This window comes from Trachinotus anak, unplaced genomic scaffold (genome assembly GCF_046630095.1).
Source record: "Trachinotus anak isolate AG129_WGS33_773 ecotype Australia unplaced genomic scaffold, CSIRO_AGI_Tana_v1 ptg000011l, whole genome shotgun sequence".
Lineage (NCBI taxonomy): Eukaryota > Metazoa > Chordata > Actinopteri > Carangiformes > Carangidae > Trachinotus > Trachinotus anak.
In genome coordinates this window covers 2,870,875-2,891,814 of record NW_027273862.1, presented here as the reverse complement: position 1 = coordinate 2,891,814, position 20,940 = coordinate 2,870,875, and the positions used below count along the sequence as shown (strand labels likewise).

Below are 20,940 nucleotides of genomic sequence, written 5' to 3'. Positions count from 1 at the left end.
ATCTTACAGGCTTCTCCTTAAAGTGAGTCACCTTAAAACATAAAAAAGTCAACCAGAGACATAGTTCCCAACTAATGCATAGAGCCAGTTGTAGCCCAATGAGATTGCTACAGCTGATAAAAACCTTATTGGGAGAATGGGAGAATTATTACAATGCCTTACATTTTTTTTTTTTTTTCAAGCTTAAGTGCAATTATAAAAGACTGACTTCAGTTGAATATGCCTTGACTATAAAAAGAACCCTTAAAATATACATTTTTTTATTTATGAGTTATATAATTAAAGCTCTTTGGCCTTAAGTCAACATCCAAGCAGCAGAAATCTAGTTCAGATTGAGTTCTCCATTATTTAATCCTGTCTCTTTTTCTGTTTGGATTTCACTTTTGGAAATTGATTTTAGTCATTATCCGGTAATTACTGAGTAGCCGTGGCCAGATTCAGCCCATTGCAGAATCATTCTGGCTTCAACCCTGAAGCTACATGTTGTATAAGTTATAAGTTAGACATTTAAACTTGTGTAAATTGTCACACTTGTATACATCTAGTTTAGCACAGTTCAAGTTAATAGCACGTAATATTTCCTCACCACCATTACGCCTTTCTCAGTTACATGAGAATAAGCACTCTATGGTTTGAAAGTTATTCATGGTAAGCCTGGTTCTCTCTTCCCTCTCTACATATGTCAGAGCACATTTCTTACCCCTTTAAAGGAGCACAGTTAATTTTGGCTCTACATCACACTGCAATTACTGTGCTAAATTGAAACATCTTTGGTCTGCCCAGTATGTAATTGCTGATGTGTTGAGGATGAATAAGAAGGAGCAGACAGAACAAGAGAGGCAGAGGAGGTGTGGGTTGGGGTTGAGGAGGTTGGATCTTAGCCAGATTTCCTGTACCTAGTGAAGAGTTCACAACTGCACAGAGGAGTTGTGAAGTGTTTCAACTCAGGATGTATTGCCAACAGTGAAAAAAACGAAAAACTTGGTGATTACACTCTCATCTCCCTCCCTGTCTCACTGTGCCTTTCATGTTGTAGGTAACAGCGTCAGACCCAGATAAGGACGCCGACCAGGAGGCCCTGCGTTACTCTCTCCACGGCCAGGGCGCAGAGAGCGAATTCATAATTGATGAGGTCACAGGCAAGATCTACGCCCAGCGGACCTTGGACCGCGAGGAGCGCGCCGTGTGGCGATTTGTCGTCCTGGCCACAGACGAGGGTGGCGAAGGTCTGACAGGCTTCACTGACGTCATCATCAATGTGTGGGACATCAATGACAACGCGCCTGTCTTCACCTGCGCCCCCAGCTGCCACGGAGAGGTGGCAGAGAACTCGGTAGTGGGGACGTCCGTGATGGAGATGACAGCCACCGACCTGGATGACTCAGCTGTGGGGCAGAACGCTGTGCTCTCTTACAGGATTGTGGGTAGTTTAGATGCCACTAACATCGAGCTACAGGGAGTGCCGACTTTCTCAGAAATGTTCACTATCAACCCCACCACAGGGACAATCACTGTAGCCATGGGAGGTCTGGATAGAGAGCAGGTTGAGTCCTACCTCCTGGTTGTGGAGGCCAGAGATGGGGGAGGGATGACTGGCACTGGGACTGCTACCATTCAGATCAAGGATGTGAACGACCATGCTCCAAGGTTCACTGATCACTCCTGCCTGGCAAGGATCTCTGAGAATGCAGAGCCCAATGCAGAGGTGGGTAGGGGGCTCACTGTTGATAAGGCACCATTTTATTACTTTATTCTACAGAAACACGTTTTCTCCCATTTATTTTAAATGATCTCTGCAATGTAAGACAGCATTCAGTGTTAGATGATGATACACAATCCAGTATCTCCTGAAAAGACAAAATGCAGGAGTGTAAGTCGGCAGTGTGCCTTAAACCTAGAAAAGCTTCCTATTTACAGCAAGTAAAGCACCTCTTAAATGAATGCAAACCTATGAATCATTTGACTAAACAACCTGTGTTATAAAAAATGATAGGGTTTGTGGTACCTTCACAAATCTGAATACACATACAAGCTCCTCCAATGGATATTTTTCATTTTTTATCACAACATTTCATTCCCTTTTAACTTAGGCCATGTAGCATAGCAATAGAACATAGTGTGTATGTATATATAGTATGTAAGTACGGTTGTATCCCCACAGCTCTCCAGTAAAAAAGTTAAAATAAACCAGCAGTACAGTACCTGCTTAGCACAGAGAGCCCAAGTAGTAGATGACTGGCATAGAAATTCAAACATCTGTCAAGCTGCAGTGACCTAGATATTTTATTTTAAAAAAAGGGCAGGTTTCACAAAGATAGACTGTGACTGTAGCATAGATCAAACCACGCGTCGGACTTAAGACAGACATCAAAATTAATTTGTTGCACAAAGCAAAGTTTAATTGTTGACTATCTGAAGGCTTAGTCTTTATTACTCTACGCTGTCTTTAGACCAATGAGAGCAAAATGAAGAGTGACCCAACACTGTGGACCAGTCTACAACAGCAGCAAATATTGGCATACATTCATCATGTAGCTAGTCTACACTTGAGTGGGATACCTGTGTTGCTCAATGTCTGCTGGTTGTGTTTCTGAGGCATTGTTTGCTAACATGTTTTGCCATAACAACTTGATTAGCTGGTATGTTAGGTCTTTCCCCCCTAGTGGTAAGAAACTGCATAATCCCGATTTATAGGTCCCATATTGTATAAAGGTAGATGTCCATGTGTTTGTGATTATAAAGCAGGTCTAGGTTCTATATTAATACTGTGAAAGTATCAAAGCCTCAGTCCACAGAGAAATGCACACAGCCTGTATTCAGAAACTGAGCCTTAAAATGAGCTATCAGGACTTCTGGAACTTTGTGATGTCACAACAAAGCAGTCAGCGCTCTCAACCACGTCCAACCCCAGATCAGCCAGACCCACCATCAAGCCTTGCAGGATTTGGTTTCTCTGAGTGTTTACCTGAAATCTGCTATATTTTTATTCGATCACTCAGAAAACAGTCAGCCAATCAGACGAGAACTTCAGATCCTCTCTTCAGATTGGCTGACTGACCTGTTGTTACTAGAGCTCCAGAGAGAAACCTGAGAGAGGAGATGTAAAACTATACTGAGATGGTTTTTGGTTATTAAAACCACAGTGTATCTTGAAATGGATATTAAAACTTCACGTAAAACATGGGAAAAGTGTAAAATATGGGACCTTTAAAGAGGCACATCATCTGCCTTTGGAAGCATGTACAGTATGTTGTATATTAACACAGCTCTACTCTTCATTGTCCAATTTCCTTCTTGTAGAACTTATTCAATATTTACAGAATTTTGTTCAGTCTGTGGTGGAATATTATCATAATACAAATTGTTAGCAAACATAGTCAGTTTTCAAACTCTGCTATTGCCAAAAATATCAACTTAAGGAGGATTTTAATTAATGTATAAAAAAATGTAAGAATCCAACATCCCCAATGGGATAGAGCTGACATACTTTATCCACATGATGTTGTGCTTGTTCTAAGGTATTGGAGCTTGCTGCTGAGGACAGAGATACTGGAGAAAACGCCCAGCTCACCTTCAGCGTCGTCTCTGGAGACCAAGAGCAGAAGTTCTACATGGTCAGTCATAAGCAGGAGCAGCGCGGCACCCTTAGGCTTAAGAAACGTCTGGACTATGAACGACACAGCGAGCAGAGGTTCAACCTCACCCTGAAGGTATATTGAAGCTGTTCCAAAAAGCCCCGGTCAACCACACAGCCTTGCACTTCAGCTTCTGTATCATACCTCTCTGTCTCTTATTTCCCTCCTGCCACATGTGAAAGAAACCCTCAGGGAAGGGGACGCAGCATGTGTGAAGAGGATATAGAAAAATAGTCTCAGTCAACTCTGACAGAAGCCAGAGGATGAATGATTCTGTGGTGCTGTTGAAGTGTTCAAAATATGAAATGAATTTTTAGTAGGCATCTTAAGTTTAGGTACTTTCAGATACAGTCAGTTCCCACAAAGTTTTGGTAATTGTTGCAACTAATGGAAGAAAAAAAGGTTTTGTGAATTTCTGTTAGCAATGATCTCAAAGTTAGTTGTTTTTCTTCATCATCCATAAATCCCTCAAACAAACCTGTCAGCCTCTCTGTCAAAAGTTAACATGAAGAATGTCAAGAATAGAAGAGAAAAGAAAAGAAGAAATTTCTGTAAAGCCGGTTTAATACAATGTGTTACATATCAGTAACAGACAGGAACTTTCAAGGTCCACCAGGTAATTTTTCATATTTGGGGCAGTGAGAGGCATCTTTTGGAAAATAACTTGAAATCCCATAAAGTGAAAAATCAGCCATACCCATATCAGCACAGCACAAATGGGGATGATGTGACTTTGCTTTATAGCCAAGGATTTGATAACAGGGGGCTGATCACTACTGTTTTGCTAAGTTGAATCTGATTCTTACTCAACATTAGAAATCTGTTTGGTCAGAAATGTCAATCACAGCTTTTTTAGTGTGCCTTGGAAAATTTATTGTGACTGATGAGATGAATTTCTTTACATCTAAATCTTGTCTCTACTGCACATTTGACAACACATGTGGTTTGGTTCCTGTTTCAGGTTGAAGACCTCGACTTTTCCAGCCTTCTGCACTGTGTGGTGGAGGTGGAGGACTACAATGACCACGCTCCTGTCTTCATTCCACACTTCTTGTCTCTTGCCCCTCTGCCTGAGGACATCACCGTGGGAACCAGCGTGGCACATTTGGTGGCCAGCGACTCTGATTCAGGCCAGAACCGTGACATCATTTACAGCCTATCAGAGGAGTCGGACCCTGAGGGGCTGTTCACCATTGACCAGTCCGGGGTGCTCTTTGTGGCCCGGCCTTTGGATCGGGAGAGGGTACCCCAGCATCACTTGGTTGTCATGGCAACCGATCAGGGAGTTCCACCTCTGACAGGCAGTGCCACTGTCCAGCTGCCTCTGTTGGATGTGAATGATAATGGACCAGAGTTTGAAGCAGCATACTCCCCAATAGTATTTGAAAATGTGGCTGGACCACAGGTAGGCTTGACGGGGCTTGAACTCATGTAACATGTGACATACTGATATTAACCCATTCAGACCTAAGGCGCCCTCTAGAAAAATGTTCTAAAACCTAAGCACTGTCTGAAAAAAAAACTCCTAAAACCTGAGAGTTTTCTGAAAAACTTGACATTCACTGAAACCTTTATTACTCAGCCAAAAGGCTAAAAGCCAGAGGTTTAAGGTCTGGAATGGTTTGTATTTTATGCTTCTATCTGCTTCAGAGGCTGAGAAAAAAAGGTTTTAATGAGAGCATTGCATCAGGTGCATCTAGCAAGCAGTGATACTATCTCTCACTGGCTGTTAATCCTCCCCCTCTGACATCTCTCACCCTGTGTCTTGACTAGCTGGTTAGCTGGTTAACGTAACAGGTTGAAGTCTGTGTCTGAATCATTTCAGTCATTAGTTTAATTACTCTCATCCAGTTAATTGCTGTAATGTGCTCCAGTGTCACTCCCTACACTCAGATCGTTAGCCATTGTCCAAACTACTACTTGAAATACTGTTTTGTTTTTGGGCTAAAACCACCAAAAACAAAACAAAATACATTTCCCACAATGCATTTCGCCTCCCTGGCACAAATTTCAGTGAATCACTATGCATTTCATTGGTCATACACTATACTACTAAAGATACTTGTGTAAGTCTCACCTGGTCTTAATGGGTTAATGCAATGAATTTGTGAAAAATAAGGAAGTTAAATTAAGGAGAATTACTGTTCATTAGTGACATGGATGAAAAAAACCAACCTGAACAATCCATAACGCCTCATTCTCCCACTCCTTGTTTAGGTAGTAAGGTTGAACCAAACATCAACCCTCCTCCGAGCTGTGGACCCGGACTCTCCCGAGAACGGTCCGCCGTTTCACTTCACCATGCCCTCCGAGTATCGCCACAGCAATGATTTCTACCTCCAGGACAACCTAAACGGCACTGCCACACTGACAGCGCTGAGAATGTTTGACCGTGAGCGCCAGAAAGAGTTCCTCATTCCTATTATTATGAGCGACAGTGGCCGCCCAGCCAAAACGGTGACCAGCACCCTGACGGTGACCATCGGTGACCAAAACGATCATGCACATGTGGCAGGAGAGAAGAAAATTTTCATCAATAGTCACAGAGGTGAGAAATGTTCAAACACAAGTGACAACGCTCTGGACTTTATAAGAACATGTATCTAACTGCTAAAAAAAGAAGAAAAGGCATTTTCAAGCACATTGTGAAGTTAAAGTATTTATCTGTCTCTCTAGGTGAAACTCATACTGCCAGCAAATTAATTCCTAATCAGTGTGCAGCAATTAACACAGCACAACATCACACATTTTTATTGTGTTTTTCACCTCTGGCTCAACCCATTCATTGTCACCACATTATCATAGTCTGCATGATTAGTGTTAAATCAGAATGACTCCCATGGTGCTATTTGAGGATCACAAAGGCAAGCCACAGCTCGATTTGACAGTTAATCACAGCCATAATTTTTCTTCATCGGCCGATTGCATGTTTGGTATCAGGATCCCGAACAAACCACATACTAGAGTATCTTGACTTAGATTACAGTGAATCTGAGATTTTGTGTCACAAAAGCCTGCACATAATAATATTGGATTGGATTCAAAACACATTGTTTTGTCCATCAACAGTTCTACATAATTGTAATCAATGTGCATTCAAACAGCACTTCTGTTATGCATTTCTTTCTCTCTATGTCAGCCACTTCTTAGATCTGCTGAAAGGAAGTGTTGAATGAAGCCTGAAATATGTACATGACATGCATAACATATCCAACACACACTTAAACACACGTACACGGAGATACACATGCAGAAAGGCCGCAACCAAACATTTTCCTGAATAAATGGAAGGCCAGTATAGAGCTGTCCAAGGTGTCCTCTGCTGGTGTATCAGTAACATACAGACACTCAAAGGAAAACTAATGAACTGTTTTCTGTCATTAGGCCGAATGCCTACCACAGTGCTTGGAAAGGTCTACTCTCCTGACCCTGACGACTGGGACAACAAGACGTACGTCTTTGAAGGACATGTGCCAAGGTAAATAACATGACTCTTCATGAACCATGCATGCTGGATACTTCACATTTTAGATTGATGAGAAAAGAAAAAGAAAGCTGCACTATGTCAGATATGCATGTGAAAATGCAACAAGTTTAGCAGGCTAAGACACAGACTGACGAGATCTGCACACACACACAGGTAAAATAATATTGCCATAAAATGTCCAAATTCATTTTCTGTATCAGCATTTTCTAATCAGAATGGGAGCAAGCAGGTACCTCTCTCTGTTTGTCAATGAAGTAACATATTCTATATCCTATGGTATTTTTGAGTTTGAATGGTCGTGTTTTTCTGTAAAACCAAAAATTAGAACAGGGCATCTTCATCAAATGTTTTTTTGCTGTGACAAATATCTCAGGAAGACCAGATATTTGTTGCAACCTCACAGAATTTAAACTGTTGCATTTTGCTTTTTTTCTGGCCCGTTTGGCATTTGTCACTAATGTGTCACAATATAGTTTATTACATTTTTTTGTATTGTGCAATTTGATGATTATAAGCCCAATTTCATGCTGGCAATGCAGTCGGCACTCAACTACCAGGCTACCTCCATGATGTATTGATTAAGCCACTACACCCTCATTAAATCAGCCTGATAACTCTGAAGTGTGTTCTTCAATTCTTTTCCATCCTTTTACCGTCTTCTTTTATCACTACCTCATCATTCTGTCCAATTTTCCTCCCAAGGCTGATAACTAATTTCCTCATTCCCTCCCCTCTTGTGTGATTGCAGAGGTTCTGTCTGGTCTGTTTTCGATGGTGCTCTCCTTGAGGGTTCCCTCTGCCAAAAGTAACATTGAGCAGATATATTATTTAGCTGCCACCCACACATGTTCACGCACACACAAGTCCCAAAAATCACATACAGTGACACTCCAGCACTCAACAACACCGTAGTCTTCATCTTCCAAACTGAGCTGAACTCAAAATGACAAACTTTTGTCCCGTCTCTGTCAAAGTGAAGGTTCAGCCCTTTGGATGACTGGGTGTAATACAAGGCATTAACATTTCATGACAGCTCTCATCTCTTGGTTTTTCAGACCTGAGTTCAGAACACACTGCTGCACTTACTTGTCACAAAACAGAGCCTATCATAGCTTGTCCGGGTCTGTTATGTATATTTTCATTTCAGTGCATCAAATCAGCCATAAAACTGTTGTTTACTGTGATCGTGTATGTTAGCGATTAATCTTTTGGTGCTTTGGATCAAGAGGTTGTATTGTAGCTGTAATTATGGCATTGCACAGCACAGAAAGGACATTTGTGTTTTCACTTAGCACATCAGTGCATCTTGTATAATACTTTTACTGCAAGTGTCCTACTTTTACTGGAGGAGAAGTGGCCAATAATGTAAGTAGTTAACATAAATGTCAATAAACACCAGCTTCAGGAGATTGTGAAGTACCAAATGGAAAATATAGATAGTTTTATTAGAGATGTAAAATTGTCTGTCAGTGATGTGAAAGCTGGAATTAAGCGCTTAGACCCAAGACATAATCTCTACACCACAGCATGTGCTTTAAAATGAGTTCATGTGGCCCTTGTATCTTCAAGTGGTTTATTATTTGATTTGCTAAGGTTCTGCCTTGGATTACCTCTCTAATTAAACTTGAATGAACTCACTTACTGTACAGGGGAGCATGTAGACAGGACCAAGTGAAATTGGCTCCTCTTATCTCTTTGTGCCTATTAGTCAGTCTCATTTTTCTCCTTTTCCCCTAATGTATCATCTCTGCTCACTTTGTATTATTGTCCCAGATGGCAATTGGTTTACAGCAGGAATCAGAGTAAACAGGGAAACACTGAGTAAAACAAATGGTTGAGGGGGATAAGAAGGTATTTTTGTACTGTTCTGTCTTCATTCGCCTGGAAACTGGAGAGGGACCAGTGCGGAGCCTAACTTTGCCTGACATGGTGTCCTCATGAAAACCCTGGACCCCAGTCTGTAATCTAATTATGTCAGGTTTACAGTAGAATAATTTTCTGTTGTTTATATGCTGCTGATTTGCTTACTGAAAGTGTGTGGCTGCCTGCAGCAACTATGAGTTGGGAACCTTCAAACCTTTTCAAACCTTGACTCTTGACCTCACTAAATTAAGAACAGAGAACTTCCTCCAGTGGCTGTGACCATTTGCATTAGATGCAAATCTTGAGGTGTGGAAACGTCCAACATGGATGTAAATCCTAAGGATACTGAGCTGGTATTTAATGATGACTGTATGATTGTAATAGTTCTATGTACACAGGCAGAGTGATATCAGTTTTGCCTCTCAGACTAGACATCTGCACAGTGCACACTGTGGTGAAGCAACAGCCCCTATAGACAATAAGCATGCAGTCATACTGTTCCTTTCCTTCCAGTTGGCTGGTTGCCGTGTTCTCTTGTGGTGAAGCTAGATTTTGCAAACACACCAGCCGGTCGTAGATCGTGGTCACATTGTGGTCCATCCTGAGACTGACATCGCAGAATGCTTCAGTCCTGCTTGTTATTAGTAAATACTTCTTGAAGGACCTTTGTGTGGAAAGTTTTTATTTCGTGACAGTACTTATAGACTGGTTTTTGTGGGCTGATCAGGCTGGTTGTCTGAATAAGTGAAAGCCAGATTTTTAGTGTGTTGATTCATGAGGGTGAGAGAGAAAACTCATTCATCCTGTAAGTGGGCTCATCTTCCGTGAATTAGAGCAAAGGCATTAAAAATGCTGCATGTCTGTGTGTTTGTTTCTTTCCTGTAGTTACTTTATCCTGAACAAGCGAACAGGTTTCCTGATCATCAAGGAGAATGCCCCACCTGGCACCTATCAGTTCCAGGTCCGTGTGTCTGATGGAATCTGGCCAGACGCTGTCTCCACTGTCACCGTGCATGTGAGGGAGCTGCGAGACGAGGCCATCTACAACTCAGGGTCCCTCCGGCTAGCAGGTAAGAGTGGCATGCAGACCTACACAAACACATAGAGACACCAGTCTCTGTGCAAAAACGTCTCTGATGTCCCATGTGAATGTTTTATTTGATCTTGTGTCCACTGGTCCACTCAATGACCTTTGACCCCTTTTCAGTGGACACTGTGTCTGGTTTTAGTCTGGTGTTCACACACAGCTGATGCTGTCTGTTTCCAGTGTTCATGCAGTCTCTTGTCCAGGATCCTTTCTGTTTCACTGGTGTAAACTTGAGTGTGATGTCAAACACTGCTCTACTTTGTGGAAGACTGGATGGCTGCGTCCCAGTTCAGGGACTGCATCCTTTGGAGGATGTGGTCTACGGAAGCGTGGCCTTCATAGCCATCATAGACCACAATGCTTAAATTTAAAAGTGTAATTATTGGGCTCTCTGTTGGCGTTGTTTGCTGCCATATTATTTTCATCACTGATGCGCAATGAATCTTGGGTTAGGTTGGTAATTTATTAGTGAATTAGTAAAAAGAAGGCCACATTTTTTTCGGCTGCATTTGAAGCAGCCTTTGACATGGGACAACCAAGTCACACCACTGTGATGCAGTCGGTCTTCAAATGCAGCCTCCGATGGCTCCTGAATTGTGACACAGCTCCTGTTTGTGTGTTATCACGCAACTGATGTTCCATACATAGTTGATACAGTTCAGTGATGAAAGCTGTGGTTGAAAGCTCCACAAAAAGCCAGTCAGGTGACCTTTAGTTAAAATGTTTTGGTCAAATAACTGTTTGACCGAAAATGTCCTGACCACCATTTGTCAGTGTCACTCATACTTCATGTCCTGAGTTGATGCACTGAAGTATAGGTATTTCTGTGCTGTAAATGGCAACACAGCTATGAACATTACACAGGAGTGTAATAACTTACTCTGAGACTGATCTTTCTCCTCATAAAGACTGCCACTGTAAAGCCTGATACGTCCACATCCTCAAAAATAAAACAAAAAAAACCCCAAAACTGTCCTTGACTTACAATTTCCAGTTGAGCTTTGGGGTTGTTTTTTACTGCTTCTGGGTATCAGCTTTGTTTTGACATTCACGCCAACAGTGCTTGACCCCTTTGTGTCTGGCTTTCCAAGCACACTTTAACCAGTTGCGGCAAACATCACCTGCAGCCTCTCTGTCTGCTGTTCTTTTGATTAATGACCTGTGACATGTATGCTATTACAGGAACAGGTAGGACCTCCAACCATACTAACGTGTTATTAGCTGATAAAAATCAGCTTTGCCTTAAAATTAAAACTCTGCTCAACTCAGTACTGCTGACAAGGGAAAGTTGGAGAACATAGGTCATTATTTGCAGACTTGTCTCCAGTCACAGAAAATTAATGAGCACTGATTACTGTTTGCTCTATTTGCTTGCAGTGTTTCAAAGGACTGTCACACTCTCAGTTAAAGACGTTTCCTTAGCAAAAGATTACAGCCATTATTAATCCCTCTCCCCGACTCCTGTGTTCTCGCTCGTCGTCGGTGCACTCACAGAAAAGCCTGTTTCCATTACTTATGCTGGCAAAATAATTAGTCGAGAGGTTTTGCTCCACCAGCACATTCTCCCCACATGTTGAGCAGCATCCATCATTACCTGATGTATAGCACATCGGCTGTCTCCTCCGAATTAAATTCACTCTGGAGGAATGGGACATGGCTGAAGGATTTTTATGATTTCAGAGATATTGAAATAGAAGAAGACGAAGGGGGAGGCCAGAAGGTGCGTTCCAAAGACGGTTGGAGAGGAGGGGGAAAGAAAGAAGGAAAGGCAAGGATATAAGGGAGAGTCAAGCCTCATATGTAGATAAAAGGATTTGCTTGTCATTCTGAAAACAGGATTGAGGTAAATTAATGTGCATCACAGCCAGAGACGGCACGGTGGAGAACAGCTGGTGCTCATATTCCAATATTTGTGCAAGGAAAAATAAATTCATGCACAAAAAGCAGACTAGCAAGTGTGTGTTTAAAATGAATAATGGGAATCAATATGAAAGAATTGCTCAATTAAACAGCTCTTAATTTTTTTAATTTGTTTTTTTTTTTTGTGATTGGAACTTGTATTTTTCATTCACTTAATTTAGCATAATAAGGCTAGGTTTGTCAACAACCACATGCCTGTGGGGTGGTCATGTTGTTGAGGATTTTTCAATGGCTCCACAGTCATCAAAGGGCTGTTACCTGCAGAGTGTTTTGATTTAAAAGACCCTTAAAGAGGGACTTAAATTGAGCTAGAGGGCACTGGTGTCAACCACTGCTGTGACTGCAGCGTCAAAATCAGTCAAATGCTTTTAACCTACAGTTCAGCAATGAACAAACTCACAAATTGTGTAAGTTTAAGGTTTCAAAACAAATGTAGGATTAATGTCTCTGAGATCATCCAAGTTACCAACACAGAGGTGAGTGCGGAGGATATGTAACAGAAACCATTTCCAGGGTTTTATTTTTCCATGTGGAGCTTTGGTGTAAACAGTCTCATTGATTCTCAGTCTAGGGGATTATGAAAATATTCTACTTATAGCATTACTTACACCCTCCTTGACATTCTAAATCCCATTTCAAGAACAAATGTGGAATGCAATAAGGATACACAAAGAGAGCACTAGTTAAATCTGCCTTGCTGGGATTAAGGCTCCCTCCCTCTCCCTCTCTCCTTCTCAATATTGATGGAAAGGTAAGAAATGTGGTAAACAAAAAGTCCTTGAAATGTCCACATAAAACTAGCTTAGAGTGAAATGCATAGTGCTCAGGGGAATGCACAGTCAGAAGCACATGATCAGTACATACACTGCATACACAGTTTGTGCTGCATGATGAAGGGAGAGGGACTTTATAAACCACGCCTGCCAAGAGATCATTTTACATCTGTCATCCCTCCGAGGTGTGTGCGTTGCAGGATCAATATGCAGAAATTGGAAAAAAAACTTTTTTTTTGTTTTCTACTGAAGGGATTTATATGTGAGATCCCTGGGACTTGTGGATGTTGATGTGTGCCGCATCCACTTTCAGCAATGGATTATGACTGCAACCATCAATTATTTATTTTTGATTGATTATTATTTTAAGAATTAAAGGTGCAGCTGATTTTGCACATCAAAATCAGTATGACTCACCCTGTGAAAACTCTGGAGGGAGCTTTCAATAACCTGATGATGTTACCAAGTTACCTCTGCTTAGGCTTGAGGAACATATATATATAATGAGGCCGATGTAACACGCTATGAGGTGTGGCGTTTGAAAGATTTGGGCATTTACCAGGTAGAGAGGATGCATTATGGGAAAATGTATGATCCAATGTTTTTGGACTTTGATGCAGTAGGGACTAAAAGTCACGATATTTTAACCTCTACTGCATTGATTTAGACAGTTCCTGTGTTTAAGTTCTCCATAAAGTGTTAAAGTGAGAAAAGCAGCAAATTTGAGGTGCAGGAACCAGCATCAATGTGAAATAAATAATGAAGATTATTATTATTATTATTATTCTCCTGTTTGGCCAATTGGGCAAACAGCTTCTTTCACTCTTACAGGACACACATTGAATCTTTTGGTTTATTGCTTGAAAGAGACTGAAGTCAGCATTCTCATCTGATTCAAGTCAAGAATGCAAACAGCTTATGTTCCCTCCTGTTCCCCCCAGATGTTGCTTTAATTACTGAAAAAAATGGCAATGCAGGTGAACCATTTTCCAGTGCTCCTCATGCATCAGGTAAAAAAAATGAAGCAAATCATGAACTGTTGTGTCGTTTTTCAAGAAAACAATGAACACTGAATACAGTTCAGAAGGTGAGATTGATGTTTTAGCTGAATAACATCTACCATGGTGCTGCACACAATTTTGCTAATCAACAATGTGTTTTTAGTGGCGTCATTAGCTACTTGTGTCATTTTCATCTACAAAGTAGCAGTTGTAAATAAGTCGAAAAAGGTGTGGTGCAGAAAGCTCCATAAACACATCTCAGAAAGCTAAGCTAATTCAATATTTTTTTGTAGCGTTGTTTTATGTTTTGTTTTTGAATGGCTTATTTAGTTATTCTTATTCTGATGTTTATCATTTTTCTCCAAATCATCTACTGGTTACTTCTTAAGTAAAAATGTATATCTTGGGAGGTGGGAAGCGGGACTTCAATTTCTCTTTTGTGGAACCATGTTGCATGTTTGGTTCCTTTCAAAAAATATCACAAGGTAGTTTTCAAGACTGTGAGTCTTCAAAACTTTAAAAAACAATCCTCTATTGCTTTGTCCAAAGAACACTATAAAAAATTGATCTGCTGTCTTTCGGTCATGTTTACGCCTTTGTTGAGCAGAAACACAACAAACTGCACATAGGCCATGAAGTTTGTGTAGTGTTTCTCACTGTTTTGTCTCAGTCTTGTCAACAGTTTACTACTACATACTGTAGGTAGGATATTTCTCCCTTTTTTTTTTGCGCCTGTTTGTGTGAACTCACCAGCCTACAGGCAGGAGCGCGTCTGTGCACTACTGCCTTGACACCAGACTCTGATAAAGCCTGTGGGAAGGAGAAAGCAGTAGTGAATTGTGAGGTTGGATCAAAGCCAGGTGCAAAGGCTGCCACTCTGCGTTAGGAGTTACTACCCTCTACCCCAGCCCACATCCCTCCTACTGTCTCTCTGTCTGCCTATGTCCTTGTTTCTCCCGCCGGACTGACTGATGGGAGCTGACATTAGCCTCGATCCCTCATGTGGTATCCGCTGAGCCCCCTGTCTTGTCTCTCAGTGCCAAGGCTGTCTCCCTGTACATACTCACAAGCCTAATCACCCTGTACTCCCTGTTTTTATACACAGATGGGTCAAAAAGTTTAAGACCTCTTTCCCACTGGGAAAGTGGTTTCAGACTTTTGGACCCCACTCTATATGTGTGTGTGTGTTCTCATTCTTCTCTCTCTGAGAATCAGATTGAGTCACAGGGTGTTGATTATGAAGACATTTTCATCAAGTGGAGCAGTATCTGATGCTTGTTTCAAGTCTGTCTTGACACTCACAGGGCCACGTGTCACGTGACTGTACAGACCATAACTTTGCAACCACTTGATTTGGGTAACCGAGACTGCCGAAGTCTCATTATTTTGATATGCTAATCATCAGCTAATTAGTTAAATGCAACAAAACAGCCCAGACTAAACCCATAACTTGGCTGAGACTCATGTGGCTGAAGTTGGGTAGCAGGACTTGAGCCACATGTTTGACACTCACTCTGCCTCTCTGTCTTGTAGTAAAACATATTTGACAATAGATTATCTTCTAGCAAGCTGTAGTTTAAAATCAACGTTAAACTTTCTTGTAAAACACATTATATATTAGTCAGGATTGTCAACACACCAGAGTTATGTAAGAACATTACAAAAGGCTGGATGAAAAGCTCCCTCCAATTTTTCATTCCTCCCACTCACTTTCTTTTTTCTTGACATGTTCAAGAATATCAGCTGAAACTATGGGGTGATGTACAAATGTGCCTGTGTGTATGTGCAACTAAGCCCCATTGCAACTTCTCTTTATGAGGGAACCATCTTTTATACATTTATTCCTTTGATGTTGCTGTGTTTCAGTAAAAAAATAATCTATTAGGGGAATCTGATGTCATTTTCTTCATCATAAAGAATATAGATATTTTCTTAAAGGAACTGCGTGAATACATTGTAGAATGTCATGGCTTTGTATACTCACCATTTTTACTTGTACTCATTTAAAAAAATGCCTTGAATGGGTATGGAAGGGGGTTATCAATGTCTGTCTGTCAGTAAATCGGTCGAACCCACTTTGGTTCAGACTGAAATAGTTCAACTGTTATTAGACATTCATCCCCTGATGATGAAGCTTACCGGTTTTGGTGATCTCCTGGATTTTCTTCAAGCCCCATCCTGAGGTGGAGAGTCTTACAGTCCATCCATGGTGTCTGTAGAATGAAGACAACTGACTTTGGTGATTCCCAGACAGCAGCTTCATGTCTGCCGTACACGTTTCTAACGGTTTGTCAATTGTTGACACATTTACAAGTCTGTCAGACCACATGTGAAAACAATTACTCTTCAAAATAGCAAAGCACAGACACATGGGCTTTATTGTAAACAATAACATATCCACATGATGGCAACTGGACATAAATGCATGCACAGAAGGATGCAATACATACCCTGGTAACAATGGCAGCGTTGACCCTATTAGAGGATCTGTCAAATGGCAGAATTTTTTTAAAAGTTATTTCTTCTGGCTTTTTATGCCTTTATTTATAGCTGCAGTGAGATAGAGACAGGGAAGTTGGGGAGAGAGATAGGAGAGGACATGAAGATTCAAACCCAGGCCGCTGCGGTTAGGATTAAGCCTTAATGTACGTACTCTTACAGGTGATCCACCGTGGCGCCCCTGCAAATGGCTGAATTAAAATGGAACAGGTGTTTAGAGACCATGGGCCCATTTGTTAAAAGATTTCCTAGAGCAATCCTCTCGGAACTTTGTGCTAAGCTCTGTCTGGCTTGGCAACAGGTCATTTCAGAGAGAACTGACACACCAGTTGTCCTTGAGCCTCACCATGCCAGCTCTATTGGATGGGATCATGCATATGTCAGCCAGGTACATAAAGTTCCCACACAATGAGGTTGATCAGACTAACATTAAAGCACAATTTGCAGTCTGAGCTGGTTTCCCTGATTTAATCACATGATCAACTGCACACACACACACACACACTGCTATAAAGGCACCATCAGAGGATGAATATGCTAATAAGCATTTCATTCATCAATGTGCAAATAGTTTGTGATGCACAAATGCGGCTGACAAATACTGTGGCAAGGTGGCCCACTATTAATTTATCCCAACAAACAGCATGGTTGGGAGAAGGCTTGCAGGATGCGCGACGGGTGGCTTCTTGGTAAACAGTTGATTTATATGCCTCAGAATATCATGTTGTTTTTAGAGTGTCATCACTCCTCAGTGGTTTGAACTGGAGACGTTTCTTTTCCTCTTAAACTAGAGAAACAGCGCTTTCTGACAAGCCTGTTTGTCCATGTGAGCCATATACTTGTATCATGATAAGTGTATCACGTTGAAATAGTAATTTAGAATGTCTCACCTTTTGCCTGGCACATTGCTGCATTCCATTTGTATGTATATTGAGAATAGTGCATGGTGGACGTAAATAGTACGTGAAATACACCAAATACTACTGTAACTAAGAGAAATAAGAGAAAGTGCATAATGTACAAGAAAAATGGCCCTTTCTGGTGCCATGCATTAACAGCCTCTGCCATATTCTGTCCACCCATTTGTTTTCTTGTCTTATTAATGCCAGAGGACAGAAAGCCAAATAAAATCTATTTACCTCTAAAATCAGCATCTACACTCATTTAGATTATGAAATTTAGGACAGAGAGAGGGTAGAGTGTGGTGCTTTTTTCACTTTGATTGGGATATACAAAGAAAATGTGCAAGGAATCAGAATTAATACTGAAATGTAGTGTCCGCACAAAGCTGGAAAGCCGTGCACACACCAAAAAATTCAATGTAAAGCTTCATACACGAGGCCCCAGATCTTTGCAACCACGAAAGAAATTTGAAAGAATGTAGTCTGTGTGGAACATAGTGCCAAACATGGTGCCCAGACCAGAAGCCAAAGTCTCCATAGAGGTAGACTGGGGTAAATCTGCCTAAAATTTATATAACATGAGCCAGACTTTTGACTGATGGTCCTTAGCCCGATCTCAGCTGTGACACATGACACCTGCTCTTAATCTTGATAAAAACAAATGGTCAGTTGGTTAAGCTTGAAATAGATCATATCAGTGCTCTTGTTCTTATTGACATAACTGTCAAATCTGACATGCTAAACCACTGCTAGCCTGGTGCAGTGAAATAAACCATGACCAAAATGTCATTCTTTCTTTCTCAAGAGGCTCCTGCAGATTGTGATTAGAAATGGAACCAGGGATTCTCAACAGTGCAATTACCTTTAACTGACACATTCAGGAATTGAAATTCAACTGCAAATTGCTATCTTCACCTGCAAGCAAGTACACACAAATACACACACAGACATCCCTGTCTTACTATATTCATAGGGACCCTTCATTGATATAATGCATTCACTAGCCCCTTATCCTAACCTTAACCATCACAACTGAATGGGTGTATGAGTGTGTGTGAATGGCAGAGAAGCACTCCACGTGTAGATGTAAGTGCTGTAAGACTGCATGGGTGAATGCGGCTCACGTTGTAAAGCACTTTGAGTGGTCATTAAGACTAGAAAAGCGCTATATAGCAGTCCATTTACCATTTTTAAACCCTAACCTGAATGTTATTCTAGCCCTGGTTGACCCATTGTGTGATGCACCCCAAGTGACATGCACTGGCCCATGCCTTGCCTTTGACTCTCCACTCCAAACTATGTGGTCGTCGGACTGCATGGGGAGAGTCATTCAGATAGATTTTCAAAACCTAACCCTAAAAACAAGTCTTAACACTCCAATAGCCATTTAATTTTGTCAAGTCCATCATTTTGGTCCCCAAAAAGCTTTCAGACTCCACAAGTACAGCGGGATCCCAGTTTTTGGGCTTCAGCAATATAATAAGTCATTTTTACCTTAGCAATTGGGCACAGTTTGAAAATAACTGGATTTATCCTTGCACTGGGTTGGAAATAATGAGGCCACTTATGTACAGTCTACATTTCCAATTGTCTGTGTGTGTTTCTCAGACATCACAGCAAAGGAGTTTATTGAACTGAGAGGGAAGCAGCGGAGCCGCTACGAGCTGCTGGTGGATTTCCTGTCTGAGATGCTCTCTGTTCCACCTGATGATGTCAACATCTTCAGCCTGATAGATGTGAGGGAGCGAATGCTGGATGTTCGCTTCGCTGTGCACGGTGGCCCGTCCTTCCTCCAGCCTGAGAAAATGCATGGTTATCTGGCTGCCCACAAACAAAAGGTAGGTCATTGTTTGTGTCCTTTATCTTTCTTATCGTTATCAACACATATAGTAGACAAAAAAATTCCTGCCAGCCTGGTTGTTTTGTTGTCTTATCTGTCGATGACTCATTCCCAAACTTGACTGATTGACGAAACAACCTTTTGAATAACAATGCGCATAGTCTACATAAAATAATCTAACTAACTGTGGAAAAAAAACAACTAGTGAGTAAGTATGCTGCAAAGCTGCTGGATAAGTCAAGCCAAAAAGAAATCCCTCATGGGTGAGAGTGAACCTTCCAAGCAGGGCTGTGGTCTCTCTCTGTGCTCTGACACTTGTTGGTTGCAGGCAACAGTTTTACCCCTAGCAATGTTTATCCTGAAACTTGTTTTAATCCTAACAAATCAGGCATTTCAGTCAAATGTGGGAAGTTGTTTCTGTTTGCTGAATGCAAAACTTGCAAAAAAAACAGCTTCATCAGTAATAAAACTGTAAAAGGTTCCATATTTTACACTTTTGTGGTATTTTATTTGAAGTGTTGACAACCAAAAGAAGATATACTGTATTTGTGGTTTTAAGAACCAAAAACAATCTCAGTGTAATTTTACTTCTCCTCTCTCTGGCTTCTCAGTGAGCCACTCACAGCCTCTCTTCTGATTGGCTGGCTGTTGGAATGAGTGATAAAATAAAAATATAGCAGATTTCAGAGAAACCAAATCCTACAAGGTTGGATGGTTGGTCCAGGTGGGCGGGGCTTGTGGCGTGGCTGAAAGTGGTGACTGCTTTGTTGTGACATCACAAAGTTACAGAGGTTCCAGAAGTCCTGACGGCTTGTTTTAAGGCTCAGTTTCTGAATACAGGCTGTGTGTATTTCTCTGTGGACTGAGGCTTTGATACTTGCACAGTATTAATATAAAACCTAGACCTGCTTTATAATCAGAAAAGACTTGTACATCTACCTTTATACAATATGAGACCTCCAGCTGTGTGTCAAATATCTTGAATTCTGCCTGGACAAGAAACACATCACTGACTCTTTGAATTCTGCAAACAACAATGTTGACCACCTCAAGTTATATCTAGAAAAGAGCACAATGATTTCTACCTCCTTAAAAAAAATAGTACGGTTCATGCAAACTCACTGACAATCAAGTTTATCCAGAATCACTGGCTTTCTCATTCCTAACCTCTTAAATGCAGCATACATTGGCTGTGTTGTGTTGTCAGATGTTGTTTGACTGTAGCACACCCTGAATGGGCCATACAGACAGAGAAAATGATAAAATTGCTGCTTGCTGGGGCACGTAGGTTCTGAGAAAAGTCACAGTGCTGCATCCTGACATGGTGACACTCAGGAAGATGTGCATCATATGCCACTGGTGTGTGTTACCCCTTAGACTGCAACAATATAGCTATCATACACAGATGTTTATATACAGTGCATCCAGAAAGTATTCACAGCACTTCAATTTTTCCACATTTTGTTTTGTTACAGCCTTATTCCAAAATGGATTAAATTCATTTTTTTACCTCAAAATTCTACACACAATACCCCATAATGACAAAGTGAAAAAAGTTTGCTTGAAACTTTTGCAAATTTATTAAAGATGAAAAACAAATAATTTTCATTTTTGTACATAAGTATTCACAGCCTTTGCTCAATACTTTGTTGAAGCACCTTTGGCAGCAATTACAGCCTCAAGTCTTCTTGAGTATGATGCTACAAGCTTGGCACACCTATATTTGTGAAGTTTCTCCCATTCTTCTTTGCAAAACCTCTCAAGCTCCATCAGGTTGGATGGGGAGCGTCAGTACACAGCCATTTTCAGATCTCTCCAGAGATGTTCAATCGGGTTCAAGTCTGGGCTCTGGCTAGGCCACTCAACAACATTCACAGAGTTGTCCTGAAGCCACTCCTTTGTTATCTTGGCTGTGTGCTTAGGGTCGTTGTCC

The 20,940-nt window shown here is 41.1% G+C and overlaps 1 protein-coding gene across 1 annotated transcript in view; it reads left to right on the top strand.

Moving 5' to 3' along the window:
- Positions 1-20,940, top strand: part of LOC139627414 (neural-cadherin) — a 245,134-nt gene that overhangs the window by 99,289 nt on the left and 124,905 nt on the right. Inside the window, exons 18-24 of the mRNA XM_071488143.1 lie at positions 1,037-1,705; positions 3,519-3,710; positions 4,597-5,040; positions 5,853-6,183; positions 7,020-7,113; positions 9,871-10,055; positions 18,776-19,005. Of these exons, the coding sequence (XP_071344244.1) occupies positions 1,037-1,705; positions 3,519-3,710; positions 4,597-5,040; positions 5,853-6,183; positions 7,020-7,113; positions 9,871-10,055; positions 18,776-19,005 (2,145 nt within the window). The remainder of the gene's footprint in view (positions 1-1,036; positions 1,706-3,518; positions 3,711-4,596; positions 5,041-5,852; positions 6,184-7,019; positions 7,114-9,870; positions 10,056-18,775; positions 19,006-20,940) is intronic.